Below are 18,089 nucleotides of genomic sequence, written 5' to 3'. Positions count from 1 at the left end.
GCTAAATATGTCAGCGAAATAAGGATAGGCATTGGGAATTTCCCCTGACTTAAGTCTATCTCATTCCTGGCCCTGTAATGTTGCCTTTTGGAGGACAAAATACTCCCATTCCTGGGTTGGAGACTTCACAAGCTTTGGATACCACTTTTGTAGGCATTACTTTGCAGGCAATGAAATTGTTGGAACGTGTCAGCCGATGACGTCATTATGATGCCTCAGCCAAGAGGTTCCCAGTGCTATAGGAAATGCCGGAGAGTCGATTAGTTTGAATTGAAGTGTTTCTACGAGTCCACAAAAGGTACTCACCAGCATGGGTTTTGTTTATTTACGTACTAACACTGATGTGAGAGATATACCTGCTGTTCCTTTAACCCCTTCGATGCTTGTGACGGAACGGTTCTGTCACGAACGCCGGTTGGGCTGTGCTTATGACGGAACCGTTCCGTCACGACCACACCCGTTATTTAGAACCTTCAGCACAGCGCGAAAATTTGTGCCGCGTTGAAGGTGTTAAAGTCATTTGGTACATCTTTAAACCAACTGAAATAGCCTGTTGTACTTAAGACAAAGTTCATGTATCAACCAGAGGCACCAGAATCTACCAGAGAATGGAGAATAACTGGAACCCTGGAGTGGTTAGGGTACATGTAGGAAAACATGAGATCATGGTGAGACAGACTGGTTTATATCACAAACGCTCAACCTAGTTCTATCTACCAGGGACAAGCAGAATTGTTCCCCAACAGGTAATGACACTGTTCCATAAGCCCATAATTTTATTGGTTCTTCACCTTTCGATTCCTCGGTTGCATCTGTCAGAATGGGAGTGTGCCACAGGTGGCGAATCAACTCTCTCGTCTTTTTCTTGCATCATTTGCGCATCAGTCTGTAATATCAAGTCTGTCAGTGTTGAGTTCACAGTTTGGAGGTTCTCCACTAAGGAGCGATTATCCTTTAATTCCTCTTTGAGCCCTGATAACATACAGAAGGTGCTGCTTCATCAGTCCATACAGCCTCAGTCACAAGCTGTTGACAGTGATATAGGGCATGAGTTCTTGATACCCTTGCTTTAACGTAAAGATGTCAGAATGGCTTGATTATAAGTTCGATGTTTGCCAAATGCTGCCTTATGTTGTGGCATAAACAATCCATAAGTTAAAAGCAAGGGCTCTTTGAAATAATCAATGGAGTCATCCATGCCTTAGTGTCTTTTGTGAGGTACAACAAAATGATGGTGACCATAGCCACATTCCTAGAAAAATAGTTAGGTCTTAAAAATGCAAATGCCACTTGGCCAGAAAAGATTAAAACTGTAAAGGGTTTCTAGGGTATTTTTCCGTGGGTGCTCAGAGGAATGAGGGAGTCCAAAACCCTGTGGAGACTGAAGGGGCCACCACTAAGTATGATTCCCAGAATAGGTTTGAAGTCTGTGACCACTGTGGAACTCTTCGAAGTTGGAGGAGGTGACCAATACATATTATAGTACAATTTAGCAGGAACTGCTTCTCTTTACTTGCTGTTACAGGTTCATGCTAAATCTTATAAATGGCCTGAACCATTTTTTGAAATGGGTTCTAAGCATGATCTATATCTGTTAAAAGGGCCTGGAAAACTGTCGAGCTTTTGCTAGACAGGCTGATTCGCTAAGAATCTCAACTTTACCCATGTCTCTCTGGAAGTGAGCACTTGCAGTTGTAGAATGGTGTTGGTAAGAACTGCATTGTTCTGGTGTTATGGTTAGGCTTGTATCCTGTCTGATTCTGATGGACTGGATTCAGAGTACGAATAGTACATACCAGAAAGTTAGTGTATATGCAAGCATCTTATGCTTATACATTGTAAAGCTCAGAGTGCATCTTCTACCCTGCTCCAAGGCAGATGTTGACCAGGATAACAAAGAGCAGCACATTCTTCGCACAGTAGTAGGAAGATGGAGCACAAACAGACAATAGAGAAAAGTCCTAAGCACACAGGCAAAGTCTAGCCTGAAAGGGGAATCAGAAATGGAGAAAGCAAGAACAGAGAGTGCAGCGCAGTTAAATATGCTCTTTTTTTTTTACCCGAAAGTGGAACCACACATTAGGAAGTTCCTTTCAATGAGGATTAGCAGACTAGTGGTTCTCGGATATCACTCTCCCATCTTCCAAAGTTTCCAGCCCTTTCCCTATTTACGATTCTGGGGGAAGCATTGATACACCGGCAGGCTTTAGCAGCTCTCCCTTCAAGTGAGCACATCTGTAACCCCTTTCCGTCTCACTTCTGTGCTGTCCTAGACGCCTTAGCAGTCATATAAATGTGCAATATATGTTGGTGGTGTAAATATACACTGCAGCTCACTTATGATATAAAAACTCTCATGCCATTGGTGCATTTCTGCACCATCTAATATGACCTTGTAGGAAAGGTAAAGAGGCCCATTGGGTGACACCAATTTTGCTAATACCATTTTAGGGCCATGGCAGTGAATAGTAGTGTCAGGGTGCACAAAGTCCTAACACCAGCAAAATGATGGCCCAAAAACAAATAACAAATCTGGAGTAACCATACAGGAAAGGCAAATGTACTACACTCCCCCTAATCATAGTCCCCATTTTAAAGATTTCCCTTAAAACTGTGAGAAGCTGATGCCTCCTGTGCAATCTGAAGAGCACCCCCAATAGGATGTTATTTCGGTTGCATTAACCTGCCATTACTGCTGAGTTACCAATCATACATCATACACATATGCTACCAAATCCTAACTTTTGGCTGTATCTATTGCTTCACAATTCTCATAGTACGAGATCAGCCTCACTTACTGTGGATACCAAAGGGGTTGATGGACGGAGCGTTTGAGCAAATCAGTCACCCCCAGTCAACTGATCTGGGTTTAATCTTGGTTCAGACATGGCCATATGCATATGCATATGGCAGTCCAGGGAAGATATGGCTTGGCAGTTCGGGCTGGACTGTTCCCATAAGGCACAGGGTCAAACTGATTTGGATATGGCCATGTCTGAACTGGGGTGGTGGAGTGGGCTAAAGAACGGTGATGGATTAAACCCAGATCAGTTGACTGGGGGTGAGTGTTTGATTTGCTCAAACGCTCCGTCCATCATCCCCTTTGGTATCACTCACTTACTGTGGAGCCACACATCTCTAGCCTTAAGAGCATCACATTATCTTGAGAGGCCTCTGCAGTTCTAGGGTGCAAAACGATCTCCAAGGTCTTTTACCACTGTCAGCTCCTCAACGTAACACTCCAGCTCCTAGCTCGCTTCCATTTCTTCAACTGTTTGCAGCTCCAGTTGGGGAAAAAAACGGATCTGTGCGATGTACAAGGACTACCAGAAGGATAGCTTGCCTAAAGCCCCATGGATATGTGAATTCCAGAAGGCTGGAATACCATCCCCCATTCTACTATTGCTAAATAGTTGGTTTGCAATCTTCGGTGTCAAACTACTCAATAAATATAAAAACGAAATAAAAGTCACAGAGCTTACCTCCCATACAAATCGTTTGTAGGCATATTTTACCTTTACACTTTCAGTCTACAACTTTAGGGAGCATTTGTAAATCATAGCTCCCAAGTCCTATTTTTGACTATAGGCTTTTTTCAGTTCCACTAAGTATTCTTTAAATTCCCTGAGGTGGATCTCAATATACATTTGCACCTTTTACTCACATATCCCTATGGGGTCCAACTAATAAGTCACCCACCACAAAATGAACAAGAAAAGAAATTCAGCATTTGTGACAAGGCATTATTAAGACTGTTCTTCACATTTGGACAGGCAGCCCTTACCTCCTCAAACTCCAGGACCTTTGAGGCGAACTCTGCCCTTATTCCAGATGCATCCTCTCCCTTTTTTATTGCAGAGAAAACCTTATATGTGAGTGGGTAAAGCTGCAAGCAAAAAGAGCCATGTTATTTTGAAGCATGCCACAGAACACAGGTGATATGCTGTAAATGACACACAGCTAAATGATTTTCACGCCACAGTCCAGCAGATATCGAGAACATCGAATATATTTTTCATTTGCATGTGGCACATGATGAACATTATTAAAACAATACAGTTGTTGACTTAAACTCTTTGCCATCAACCTACAAATAAAATACCCCAAATTATTAACAATAAAGATAATTATTGCTCTCACAATACAAATGATTCCAAAATGAAACCTATGCTTGTAAACACACAGACCAGTGCTCAAATCTGCAGAAAGTACCTACCTGGTCTTTTTATATGTTATTACATTGTGTCCTAAATGTTGTTTTCAAAAACATTGTAACTTTGGGTGTAGGCAGACTTCTACGAGTTTTTAATTGGGCAATCTGTTTGATTTTGATGGTAAGGAAATATTTATATCAGACTGTATTTTGATTATGACATTTTGGGACCATGTCACCTGGTACCCAAACTTTAGCCATAGTAATGGCTTTTTGTCTACTTCATAAAAATTTGCTCTTGGGCATATTGCAAGTTTATGGAGCATCTCTGATGTATACCATTCCCTATTCTATACTTATTAAACCCTGCATGGGGTAAATCTTGAGACACCTAGAGATTCTTCAAGAAAGGCTTAAGTAAGCGTTTGTGAATTGTATTTCAACATGTGCATTTAGTGGTTTACTCAATTACTCCTAACTTTAGGACTCCTAAATGCCTTCTGTGAATACCGAAAGTCTTAAAATTAGGATTTCTCTCAATTTAGGAGTAGAAAAGTTAGGACTCCTAACTTTACTACTCTTAAACTGAGAAAAATCCTAACTTTAAGACTTTCAGTATTCATAGAAGGCATTTAGGAGTCCTAAAGTTAGGACTCCTAACTTCTGTGAATACTGAAATGAGTAAGTGCCTTCTGTGAGTACCAAAATGGTAGTAAATTTAAGATTTTGTCTTAAGTTAGTTCTGTGAATCGGGCCCAAGGTATTGCATCCTACACACAGCAATAATACATATTTCAAAATCTTTTTTGGGAACTTGTATTTTTCTAGATGTTTCGTGTCCTGGGGCATGTCTATACTATCCATATATTTTAGAATTATGTGATTTTAAGGAAATATCATTCATGGCATGATTACAAAATCTTCTTCATAAATCTGTACATTTTATCAAACATGTATATTTCAAGCAGCTCAACCATTTTTGATAAGCTGTAACATTGGACCACAGCAAACTGCATAAATATTTTGTCTTTTTCCTGCTTCATTGTGATGCTTTTCTTTATTATTACAGTTTTTTGTGATGTTGCAGGCAAAAGATTCCAACCCAAATAATTTGTTATTGTTTGATTAATTAAAATCATCAACAATACAAAGAGCAGAAACCAAAATAATATAGAGAAAGATAAAATGTTACAATTAAAAGCTCCAAACTATTGTCTTAAAACCATATAAAATACACATTTTAAAATACACATCGGGAGATATTTTTATGCAACCAGTTCCAACGACAGATTTACTCATGAAACAAAGTGCATTTGTAAAGGGCACTTACAGAACTCATCAGAAAATGTCGACATTAAAACAAAACCGACAGCAATGTACACAGGGGTCTTAAAGTTCATTTGCTTTTTTTATGTAGTTTGTTTATGATATGACACAAAGATTCGATCATCTGAAAATGTTGTCTTAAATTGCCCTTATAGTTAATAAAAATCACTGCATGTACAAGAAGGAACCCAGTAAAAAGTAGTCTTTAAGATTACTGTCAAAAGACATCATAAAATCCAAGTCAGGAGGTATTATATTGTGACCAATACGACAAAAAATGTACTCATACAACATAAGGTGCTTTTGAAAGATTTTTTAAAGAGCTCATCAGGAAGTATTAACATAAAAATAAGGACAATGGCAATATACACACAGGGCATTAAAATTCCATTAGTTGGTTTTTTTTGACATTTTTTATGACCTGTCTTACAAATTCGATTATCTGCAATTTTTGTCTTATATTGCGCCCATTAAAACAGGCTATAACTGCTTGTCAACAGGTCAGCACTACCAGTATATTAAAGGATTGCCGTAAAAATTGTCGTAGCTCTGTTAAGTAAGCTGTGCAAATGCACATGATGTGCGTAATTGTTTCAAGAACTTGATTGCAGCCCCTACTGGATTTACTGATTCCGTTAACAAGCCATTTCGAACAGAGGTCTGAAGTTAGGAAATCGCACAAGCGCAGATACATTATTTCCATTTTTTATGTAGTGGATAAGTGGAGCTTAGGTATTCTTGATGTGCTGAAGGCTTATAGGACTGAATAGTTATCCATGAGTGAGCACGCTTTGAGAAGTTACTTTTATCCTCCAACAGTGAAAACTCATGCATTATTTTGTGAACATGTTTCCTGAAGGCTTGAAATGAGATTAAGAGTTCCTACAAATCTTTTATTTATAAAGACTTAATGCTGTCACTGTTAGGGCCCTCAAGTTGCTCGTAGTCAATTCAATCAAGAGTCTTTGATCTAGTGAGTCTTTCTGTGCTGTCTCACCTTGTGGCAGAATTTTACAAAAGCTACTTGTCTTGCATATTTTTAACTTACAAGTCCAACTCCATTCTGTTTTGAGCAGGCAAGACATTCAGGTTAGTCGAAAGAACTGCCTGTAAGTGTTAAAGCTTAGTGACTCGAGCCCTTACACAAACTACAGAGGGATAACTCTTCTATCAACCCCAGGCAAAGTGTTCAACAGAGTCATCCTGAACAGAATGAAGAAACAAGTCGACACTCAATTATGAGACAGGCAAACTGGCTTCCAGAAAGATAGATATTGCACACACCCAATTGCAACACTGCAAATCATCATTGAGCAGTCGATAGAATGGAACTCCCCCCTCTATGTCAACTACAGTTACTATGAGAAGGCATTCGACAGCATGGACAGAGAGACCTTTTTGAAACTCCTCCGCCAATACGGGATGCCAAATAAACTCATAAGAAGCATCAGAAACTTTAACGAGGGAATGGCCTGCAAGATAGTTTATGGAGAACAACTCACGGAAGCCTTCGAAGTGAGAACTGGATTCTGCCAGGGTTGTTTGCTCTCTCCTTTTCTCTTACTGTTGGGCATAGACTGGATCATGAATACATTGAAAGTAAAGAAAAGAAATGGAATCCAGTGGACTCCTTGGATGCAGCTCGATTACCTGGACTTTGTAGATAACCGGGTTCTACTGTCCCATACCCATCTGCAGATGCAAGAGAAAGCCAGCAAAGTGGCAGCCACATCAGCACAGCTTGGCCTCAACATCCATAGGAAAACCAAGATCCATAATGCTAACATGGCCAGCAATACTGCAGTCACTCTTGCAGGCGATGCACTGGAAGAGGCTGAGACAGTCACCTACCTGGGCAGTGTCACGGACAAGCAGGGCAGCACAGACACCAACGTCAAGGCAAGAATCAGCAAAGCAAGAACTGCCTCATTCAGCTAAAGAAGATCTGGTGCTCCGAGGATCTAATGCTGCAAACTAAGATCAAGCTTTTTAACACCAACGCAAAATCAGTTGTATGGAGCAGAAACTCAGAGCACAACAGTGACCACCACCAACAAAGTCCAGACCTTCACCAACACCAGAGGAAAATTCTCCAGATCCGATAGCCAAACACCATCACCAATAACGACCTATGGCAACAGACTTTCTAACTCCCTGCTCATGAAGAAATCATAAAAAGACACTGGTGCTGGGTAGATCACACCCGCCACAAACCTGCATCAAACACCACCTCATGTGGAACACTCAAGGGAAAAGAAGAAACGCCTAATGTCGAGGCCTCTAGTCTGACAGCAAGGAGATCGGTTAAACCTGGAGTTAGATTGAAAGGAAAGTCCAGGGAAGAGATAGCTGGAGAGTCCTGGCTAATGGCCTATTCACCAGGAGGGGTAATAGACATAAGTGATCCACAACCATAATCTATGGTGGGTAATAGCTTTGTCCTGATAACCTCGAGCTTGAGGAGAAGCGAACTAGATCCATCCTCTTCTAAAGAAATAGAAAGTCAGCCGTAAGAGACTCTGACCTCACTTTCATCTGTTCCTTATGTATATGGATTGCAGAATGCTCAGTAGTGTACCTAATTTTTCTACAAGAGGAGAGCATGAGCAGTCCTTCGGATCGACATTGGCCAGCCTTGTTGATGGAAATGAAGCGTGTAGGACTGTTTCTGGTTTAACATGAACTACAGTGACATACAATGCCAGCATGTTTAGTAGATCCACTTGAATTGCTACTTCTTTGGAGTGAAAGTTGAGGGCTTCCCATGTGAATTGGGTCATGGGCAAGATGGATAACCAAGAGTCCTCCTTTATATCATCAATGTTGGAATTATGAGTACTGGTGAGTGTGCCATTTGTCTCTTCTTTCTGCCTGGACTCCTCTTTTAGCCCCTTACTACACAGCTCATCATCACAAACCTCACTGTGCTTTAACAAACCTCCTGCTTGCCCTGTGCCACAGGAGGATAGATTGATAACGTTGATTTCCCAAAGACCATACCATAAAGACCTTCCTGCTGGTTTCCTCGTTGTCTGGACCCCAGCTGTCCTTTTGCGGGCTGTATTGATTCTGATCTTTTAGTCCACAGCTGGTAAATAGTGTTGAGGTACTTTGTCATACTCCAGCTTTTCCACTGATGCAGAGATGTTCCTCGGTCTTAGATTGTACGGATGAAAGATCATATTTTGTCTCCTTGGGTTTCTCCCTTGCCTTCGGCTGGGTTTTGGGGACATACAGGTCCATAGTTGCTAAAGGCTGAGGAAGTAATGGGTGGATAATATGTTTCAGGCTCTTGCTTGGAGTTGGTTTACAATTAATTAGCTGGGAGCCGATGTTTGAGGAGATAGAGGGGTCCGATGAAACAATGTGCATAGGGGAAAGCATGGATGACTTTTCATGCGTTTCATGCATTTCATGCTTGGTGGGAGGCTTAGAAAATGAGCACTCCAAGTTGATCAATGCTTGCAAGGCTAAGTCTCCTGCTTTACCTGGAGGAGTGGGAAACCAGGACTCCTGGGATTCATTACTTAGCAAACAAATTTGGGATGGCATGGCCTTGAGCCCAATTTGGAAGGTTTTGAACAAATACTCCTGAAATTGATTTTGCGTTTCTCCGAGCTTGCGTTTTCATTCAGAAGCACCTTGAAATCCTGCCTTAATTTCCTTGATGGCCTTAGTAGCTTTATTTTATTTTTCATGCATCACTGTTAGCTTCAAATATCCAATTGTACCTGCACACTTTTGAAGCCTCCAATATTTTTGTACACCGAGAGGCATGTGGAAACTCCCTAGTAGGTGATAATGGTGTAGATGGTTCTTGACTGGGCTGAGATCAAAAGGGAGGAGGAGGCATGGGGAAACCGTCTAGTAGACAGATGTTAAGGCTACAGGACACAGCGGTGGAGTGAGTAGGGAGCAAGCAGAGGATATAGAGAGCCTACCAGACAGGCAAGTAGATTGTTCAGCACTCCTGTGGCCTTCTGGAGTAGATCAGACATCAGCAAAAGGAAATGGGGGAGCCAGGAGCCCATTTAATGTGCAGGGCTGTCCCTACTCCTTTTCTCCTTCATTCTTCCCCAATAACTCCCCAAGAGCTCTGCCTACTACTGTTGTGTAGTAACTGAGTGGGAAAGTCCTTAGCTCATTTTTGACTTTGTTTTGGATTTAAATTACAAGGAACGTCCAGCTCAACACCCTCCTCCCAGACTCTAGAGAACAAATACAGTGGTGTGACCAGTCTGGGAGGGATACATATATGCACATAGGATCTGCATTAAACCAGTTCTAGCGATGGATCTTTGGAATCCATACTGTTGTTTCCAAACTAGGATTTATACTGGGTAGAAACTCAGGCCAGGTTAGGTTGCCAGATTTGCATGCACCAGTGACAGAACTCATTCAGCAGGATGGGCGGTTATTGCTTGAGCACCAGAGCCAGGATCTCCACAGCTGGCTTACTTTCCACTGGGTCAAACTGTCTGCTAGTGTGAAGGGGATTGCAAGCTGTCTGTAGTCTGTATCCTTCAAGGAAGGTCCGGCCTAGTCAAGTCATTAGCCCAGCTACCTGGAGACTGAAAGGCTGTGCAAGGGATTTGGATCCTAACTCTGCTGGAGGATCTGCAACTCTATGTGGAGAAGGGTGTTGGCAGTGGGCCCTGCATCAGGCTCCATCTAGAAAAGGATACCAAAGCCGTGCAAGGAGGGCAAAGAACTGAAATGAACCACGTCTGGCATTCAGGAGGCTACGGGATGGTGGAAGATGTTGATGGTGGTTGGTGGTCACAGGAATAGGGGAACACTTGTGCAGAGCTGCCAGCCAGAAAGTAAATTTGAAAAGGCCCTGGGGTGGCTGACCTTGGTAGAAGTATCAGAGTCCTGAGAACTGTTAGATAACCAAGGTAAACATGACAGGGGTGGCGAGTCCTGTTTGAATTTTGCTTAGCTCTCCAGTGACAACCCATTGTAAACAAGTATTCTTTCAGGTCTGGACATAATATTGTTTGTACCACAGGTGATGGGCTGATGATTCATGTATAAATGCATTCTGTCTACCTGAAAACTGTAATTAGTCTCTTTGGACGCAGGTCTTAAGTAAATATTCCAATGGTGTTAAAGGATGTGTGTTTAATTTAACAATGTTGAATGCATTGTAAAAGACAGGGGGCATTTTTAATTGTGATTATCTTGGCAAAGTTGGTAGAACTAACTGTTAATCGTGAAGAGTTAATTTTGATGAAATGGGCCTACTTAGGGATATTGTGGTTTTCAATGTTAAGGCCTGCAGGCGCACACTTTGTACCTATAAGATAATGTCAAGTGACTGGGTTCATGGTGCTAGTTCTTACCTGTGATTAATCTTCAGAGTAGGTGCTTTGTACCTTGGTTATCTGCAAGACTGTAAAGATGAGGCGGAGGCAGGAACTGCTGAAAGGAGATTTATTGAAGAGAAGAGAGCCGTCCAGCATGAAGGAGAGACAGGGCAGCTGCAACTGCCAAACAGGGAACACTGGGGAAGAATGTACAGTACAGGAAGAACCCACAGGTGACATCATGGAGTTCTAGGAGGTATTGCATAATACAGATCACCACACACCTCCCCCCTTTCTAAAAAAAAAACAAGATAGAACAACAATGAACGGTAAATCATACATAGTCATGAAATCTGTTGGGTCTTACAATCAACCTAGAGCTTTTCCTTAAACCATTGTCGACTTGGACATTGGGGGTAGGAACAGTTGCACGAGTAGCACGAGAGGGATCTCTGGCAACACGAGAAGTGCTCCACCAATTTCCATTCGACAATTTGACAGCATTTTTGCGAACTTCCACAACTTGTTGGGAGTTGAGAAATTTGGAAAGACCTTTTTTAACGGTAACAGGATTCTTAATCTTGACCCAGTCACCAGCATGAATACCATGAAAAGACTTCTTAACTTGTCCCACGTCACAAGGGAGAGAACTGGAAGATTTCTTGTTGGCACAGTCCCATGCCACTTCCAAATCACAACCTTTGTGGATACTCTTGACCATCCAAAAGGGAAAAGCTTGGGAAGAAGCTTTCCTTCCCCTCATCAACTCAAAAGGGGAGAAGCCTGTAGCAACATGTGGGGAAATTCTATAAGACCATACAAGATCTTTTACAGCTTGGAAAATACAGCTACTGGAATTGAAGGCGGCCTGTACACATTCAACAATAACTCTGTTGAACCTCTCGGTTTTGCCATTGCTCTGAGGGTGGTACAAGGGAGTCCTAGTGTGTTTGATGCAACAATTGTTCAGAAAAACACTCATTTCCTTGGAGATAAACTGAACCCCATTGTCAGTGAGGATTTCTTCTGGACAACCCTCCCTCAGAAAAATTTTGGATAAGCAATCAATAACACTCTTTGAATTGGGAACATTGATAGGTTCAACCTCAACCCACCTAGAAAGATGATCGACAAGGACCAAGAAATACTTGGAGGTGTTGGGAAGAACATGGAATGGACCCAGAAAATCCAGGCCAATTTTTTGCCAAGCTCTGTTGGGTGGGAGAACAACAGAATCACAAACACCTTCCAAAACAAGAACTTTATCGCTAGTATTGCAGCGTGTGCAAAGTTTGACAGCATCCACAATTTGATTATCCATTCTTGGCCACCAGAAATTTGACCTGACATTTCTTTTGGTGATGGTGGCACCCAGATGACCAGAATGAGCATCGGCAATAATTTTTTCCCGGTAAACAGAGGGAGGAATGAATTTATTGCCCCTAACAATTTTACCACTCTCCAAGGAAAGTTCGGAATTGATTTTCCAATAAATTTGGAGCTCAGGGGAAAGGGATTTTTCCTTGGGCCAACCTTTCTGTATGAAAGAGACAACATCCCTAAGTACAGTATCATTCTCAACAGCATTAACCCAATCATTTTCAGCAAAAGAGATGGAGATTTGTGAAATGTTGGCCACAAAACACTCTTCAATTTCTGTTTCCCACTCATTCTCGTTAGGTTCTTGTATGGGTAACCTGGAAAGACAGTCAGCACGTTTGTTTCTGCCCCCAGGAATGTAAACAACTTTGAAGTTGTATTCTAGAAGTTTAGTGGAGAGTCTAGCCAACCGTGCGGTTGTGCGCTTGACATTTCTGCCGGAAAGGATGTCGACAAGAGGTCGGTGGTCGGTTTGAAGAACAAATGGTCTGCCCCATAAGTAAGATTTAAACTTTTCAACGCTCCAAGCGCAGGCCAGCAGTTCCTTTTCAATAACAGAATATTTGCGCTCAACAGGGCGAAGAGTCCTGGAGGCAAACCCCACAGTAAATTCTTTACCGAAGGCAAGTTGTGAGAGGACAGCTCCTAGGCCATATTCACAGGCATCAACGGTGACAAAAGTTTCTCTGTTGCCATTGAAGGGTTGAAGAGCAGGAGCTTTGGTAATGTGTTCTTTGATGAGCTGGAAACCTTTCTCACACTCATCAGACCAGCTGAAGGTGGCACCTTTTTTGAGTAAAAGTCTGAAACACTCAGTGGTCTTGGCGTAGTCTCTCATGAATTTGGAGTAGAACTCACAAAGACCGAGGAAGGACAGAAGCTGTTCTTTGTTAGAGGGAGCAGGGGCTTCAATGATGCTCTTAACTAGACCTGGCCTGGGCTTAATACCGCATTCAGAAATGGTATGACCGAGGTATTCTACTTCTCTAGTTTTAAACACACATTTACTCTTTTGTAAGGTTACACCTCTTTTTTCCAGGATGTTGAAAACTTGGTCGATGACTAAATTATGTTCGTGTTCAGTTTGGGTGAAGATAAGGATGTCATCCTGGAAGACGACAACATTAGAGAGGTCTTCGAACATTTCAGACATGATACGCTGAAAAACAGCGGCGGCAGACGCCAAACCAAAGGGAAGGCGACGAAATTGAAAAACTCCATCAGGAGTTACGAAAGCAGTGAGGTGTCGAGAGAGTGGATGTAACTCAATCTGGTGGTAAGCTGCCTTTAGGTCAAGTTTAGAAAACCAGGTGGAAGAGCCTACTTTAGCTATCAAATCCTCAATGCGAGGGAGGGGAAAACCATCGACCCAGATAGCTTCATTGAGACTGCGTAAATCCACACACATCCTGAGATCGCCAGACCTTTTTCTGGCAAGAACAATGGGAGAAAGCCATAATGTGGATTCTACTTTTTCGATGATTTCTTGCTCGCATAATGACTTAAGGTGTTTAGACAAATCTTCTCTGATACTGAGGGGAACGTTCCTCAGCTTGTGTTTGATTGGGGAGACACCGTCTTTGACCTTGATGAAGTGTTGAAAATTGGTAATTTTGCCTAAACGATCTTCAAAAAATTTTTTGTACTTGTGCTCCCAAAATTCACTGTTAAAGATGTTGCAAACTGGGGTAGAAGATGCAAGGGAAGGGAGATTGCACCTTTCAATGAATACAGGGTTGGGTAAACCAGGTTTAATGGTGACACCAAATTCTGCCTGATGTATGAGTCCTAGAACATTGATACCACGTTTGGCAACATAGACCTTCCCCTTTATGGATTTGTTAAAAATGGAGATTTCGGCCAAGAAATAACCCAGAAGGTTGATTCTGCTTCCTTCAAAGGCCACCGAAAGGACATCAGGAGGAAGTAGACATTTATTTTGCCAAAGGTGAGAATATTTCTCAAAGGAAACAATAGTGATGCGAGCCCCGGTGTCTACCAGTAGAAGGATATGGTGATTGTCAATAGTGGCATCAACTTCAGGATCAGGGACAAGAAAAGTACGGCTAGTAGTGTCATTGTCTTTCACTACAACGACATATTCCTGATTGGTCACATCACATTCAGAAAATTCAGTAGAAAGCTCAAGGGGATTTGAAGTTTGAAAAGAATCATTTTCACACATGACACTACGTACATTGCCCCTTCTACCTCTCATGCATACCCTTGAAAAGTGACCATTTTTTCCACATTGAGTGCATTGCTGATTAGCAGCAGGACAATTTTTAAAATTGGAAGCATGGTAAGAAGAGCCACATCTATAACAGAAAGTACTTTGGCTGAATTGTCTATTAGGTATGAAAGGTCTTCTAAAACTGGTGTTACCCATTCTTTTGAAATAGCCACGAGAGTCACGAGGAATGGAAATGGGAGATTTGGTGGGAAAGGCTACTTTGGTGGACACAGCACCAGAGATGGAGGTATTAGAAAGAGAAACCTCTAATTGTTTGGAATCTTCTAAGGATGTTTCAATGCTTTTGGCTATATCAATAGCCTTGTCAAGAGAGGGATCTTTGCAAGATAGAAGTTTCCCTTGTATTTGTTTGCAAGAGCACCGAGCGACAAGCTGGTCTCTGATAAGTTGAGAGGTGAAATTGTCAAATTCACATTTAGATGCAAGTATTTTTAAGGCAGTGACAAAGGTATCGATGCTTTCTTCGGGTTTTTGAGCTCTAGTAAAAAATTTATAACGGTGTACAACCATGTTCTTGGTTTTAACAAAATACTTGTCTAATTTGGCTATGGCTATTTCAAATTCGTCAGGGGTCTCGCCAGTAGGTGGAACATAAACCGGTAAATGATCAAAAACGTTTTGTCCTTCTACACCAAGATGATAATACATAAGACTTTTTTTCCTTTCTGCACGGTATCTAAGACCATCAATCGCTCCTAGGTAGGCCATAAAGGATCTCAACCAAAGTTTCCATTCAAGAGGAGGGTCTCCAGGAGTCTGAAGAAAAGGAGCAGGAGGAGATACACTTTGCATTGTGAGATCTTCAATTTTCCTTTAAATAAAAAAAAATGTTGTAAATATGGTTTGGTCTTATTGTTGGAGGTAAAATGCGTGCAGATAAGCGTGTTAATAATAAAATAAATAAAAAATAAAAAAAAAATATGTACAACAGTTGTGCACGTCAGTGTGTAGAGAGATTGCGTGCAGTGGCTGTGCACATCAGCGTGTAGAAAAGTACAACAGTTGTGCACGTCAACGTGTAGAGAAATTGCGTGCAGTGGCTGTGCACATCAGCGTGTAGAAAAGAATGCGTGCAGCTGTTGTGCACATCAACGTGTAGAGAGAAATGCGTGCAGCAGCTGTGCACGTCAGCGTGAAGATACTGGATACTCCGGCGAGTTGGTGAAGAAAATTAGGTGGAGCTAAAGCTGTGCGCGTCAGCGCGAGATTTGCCTCCTTGTAGAATTGTTGACCGGTGTGATAGAACCATGTAGATCAGCGTGTAAAGAAATTAAAGCTGTGCGCATCAGCGTAGAAAATTATTTAAAGCTGAGCGCGATAATGAGCGTGGACTGAAAACGAGTAAATCCGACAGAAAACGAGTAAATCCGATGAAATGTTTGAAACTGTGCGCATCAGAGGGATTCGGAGTTGTGAGTTCAAAGTGCGCATCGGTAATGTCAGCTGTATGGTTGAGTCACGTAGGTTAAAGTCGACAGCTGGCAAAGTCAAGAAAGAGTAAACAGGAAAAGACGTGAAGGCTTTATGACGTGGTGACAGGTACACGTCTTGCTGGTTGCTAGGAAACCAAGTGCTGGCGCTGGGCGTCTGGTTGGTTGCTGGGGAGACGCGTGCTGGCGCTGGGCGTCTTGCTGGTTGATAGGCAGACGAGAAGCGTGATGACGCTAAGTGGAGGGATTCCACTACGTCATCACTCTGTGGCGGAGCTCGGAGGTGGCGGAGCAAGGAGTGGAGAAATATGCGGCGCCGATGGAAACAACGAAGACACAGACAGCACTCGGTAGGACTTGATTTTAGACGATGAAGAGACAGGGAGTGCAGGTGAGGTGTAGCGCTGGTAGAGGAAAAGAAAATATAGCGCGAAGCAAAGTAGTGGTTGACAAAGCGCTGGATGTGAGAACTCGTTTGATTGATGCGCAAAACGAGATAAATGGTGGAAAAAGAGTCTGTTGGCTGCGACGGCTCTCTAATATGAAACGTGGTATAAATGTTTGAAAAAGAAGGTACTCACAGGGAAGTAGATCGTACTTCAGGGAAATATTCAAGAGTCCAAACCGTTTGGTAGGAGTTGATTAGTGAGTAGATCCAACAGCTGAAGAACAGCTGACCATCCTCAGTCGCCAATGTAAAGATGAGGCGGAGGCAGGAACTGCTGAAAGGAGATTTATTGAAGAGAAGAGAGCCGTCCAGCATGAAGGAGAGACAGGGCAGCTGCAACTGCCAAACAGGGAACACTGGGGAAGAATGTACAGTACAGGAAGAACCCACAGGTGACATCATGGAGTTCTAGGAGGTATTGCATAATACAGATCACCACAAAGACCTCTTTAGGAAGGGTTTTAAATTGTTATTCCCAATTTTATTGTGTTTAGCATTTTGTATGCTAACTTTTTCCCCTTGTTTATTTAGTCATAATTCGATAGGAAGATTGTAGCTTTATGTGCATTAATACACTTTTCTTTCTCAGATGTAAAAACACTGGTTGGTCAATGATGTATGGAGTGTTAATATGTGCATTACCCAGTTCCCAGTTTCCATTTTCCAACATAACATCTCCCCGAGGGATGCTCTGGATGCTCTCCTGTCACTACTTTGTCGGCCAGTGTGGCCACGTTTGGCAGCTAATGTCTCATAAAAGGGTGTCGAACTTAGGGTCAGAAGTACTGTGTCCACACCAGATTTTCAGTGTTACGAATAGCAATGCAAATTAATTATATTTTAATAGTTCTTAAGTCAATAGCCAGGGAAACCATTTGTGGATAGCCGGAGGTACCTTGGAAAAGTGCTCCAGAAGCATCTTCTGCTGTGCTTTCTGCAATGGATCTGAAGGGGTCAGCTTCTTGCCTGGATATGCTTCATCTAGATAGTCACATGTGATTGGAGAATCATAAATGATGTCACCCTTACTTGTCTCCAATACTGGCACAAGGCCATAGGGCGCTTTCTTTAAGAACCATTCTGGTTTGCTTCTTAGATTTATATTGATGGTTTCATACCTAAGGAAGGGGAGAACATAATTAAATGGTTATTAATAATAAAATGTTACTGGTAACAGGAAATATTTTTATTTTCTTATGATGAAAGGTGGTTATGTAGGGTTAGCTCCTATCTCACGACACACAGTGTCAATAAATCAACCCAATTTCAGTTTTTGGACATGCAAATAATGGATCTCATATGTACTTGCAGAGTTCCCTGGGGAAAACACTTTATTGTTAGGAAGTCCAGCTCTCCCCTACAAACACAAGGCGATCACAATGGCATTAGAGGGGTAGAACTGCCAAGAACATCTTTAGACAGAGGCAAGGAAAGCTATAATAGCTCTGGCTACATAAAGGGTCGAGCATGTTTGGAGCTGTCATACTGCATTGGCAGCCTTCCAGCTCACATCATTGTAAAGCTTTTGGCCAACAAAAAGCTTCAGTATAGGACCACAGTAGGCCCGGGCTCCCCTGCACCCATTGTGTATACACGAGGAAGATGTGGCCTTCAGACACTCTCAGACACTCTTCTGTACAATCCAGCAACCACACTTACCCCACTACATTTTCAGAGCTAAAAAGTAAGGGGCTAATTGAAGGCATGTAGTTACTAACCCAGAAATTCATTTTAATTTGCTCCCTTTCTTTTCTTGTAAGGAATGAGAGCCGTTCACATTTCACATTTA

General features: G+C 42.1%; 1 protein-coding gene across 1 annotated transcript in view; it reads right to left on the bottom strand.

Moving 5' to 3' along the window:
* The window catches only part of LOC147712020 (glutathione S-transferase omega-1-like), a 169,862-nt gene that overhangs the window by 26,829 nt on the left and 124,944 nt on the right, over window positions 1-18,089 (bottom strand). The window contains exons 3-4 of the mRNA XM_086922752.1: window positions 17,196-17,418; window positions 3,785-3,886 (exon numbers count right to left, since the gene is read on the bottom strand). Of these exons, the coding sequence (XP_086778878.1) occupies window positions 3,785-3,886; window positions 17,196-17,418 (325 nt within the window). The remainder of the gene's footprint in view (window positions 1-3,784; window positions 3,887-17,195; window positions 17,419-18,089) is intronic.

The sequence above is a fragment of the Lissotriton vulgaris genome, chromosome 5 (assembly GCF_964263255.1).
Source record: "Lissotriton vulgaris chromosome 5, aLisVul1.2, whole genome shotgun sequence".
Classification (NCBI taxonomy): domain Eukaryota; kingdom Metazoa; phylum Chordata; class Amphibia; order Caudata; family Salamandridae; genus Lissotriton; species Lissotriton vulgaris.
Note: the sequence above shows the minus strand (reverse complement) of the source record. Positions and strands in the feature narration are given on the sequence as shown.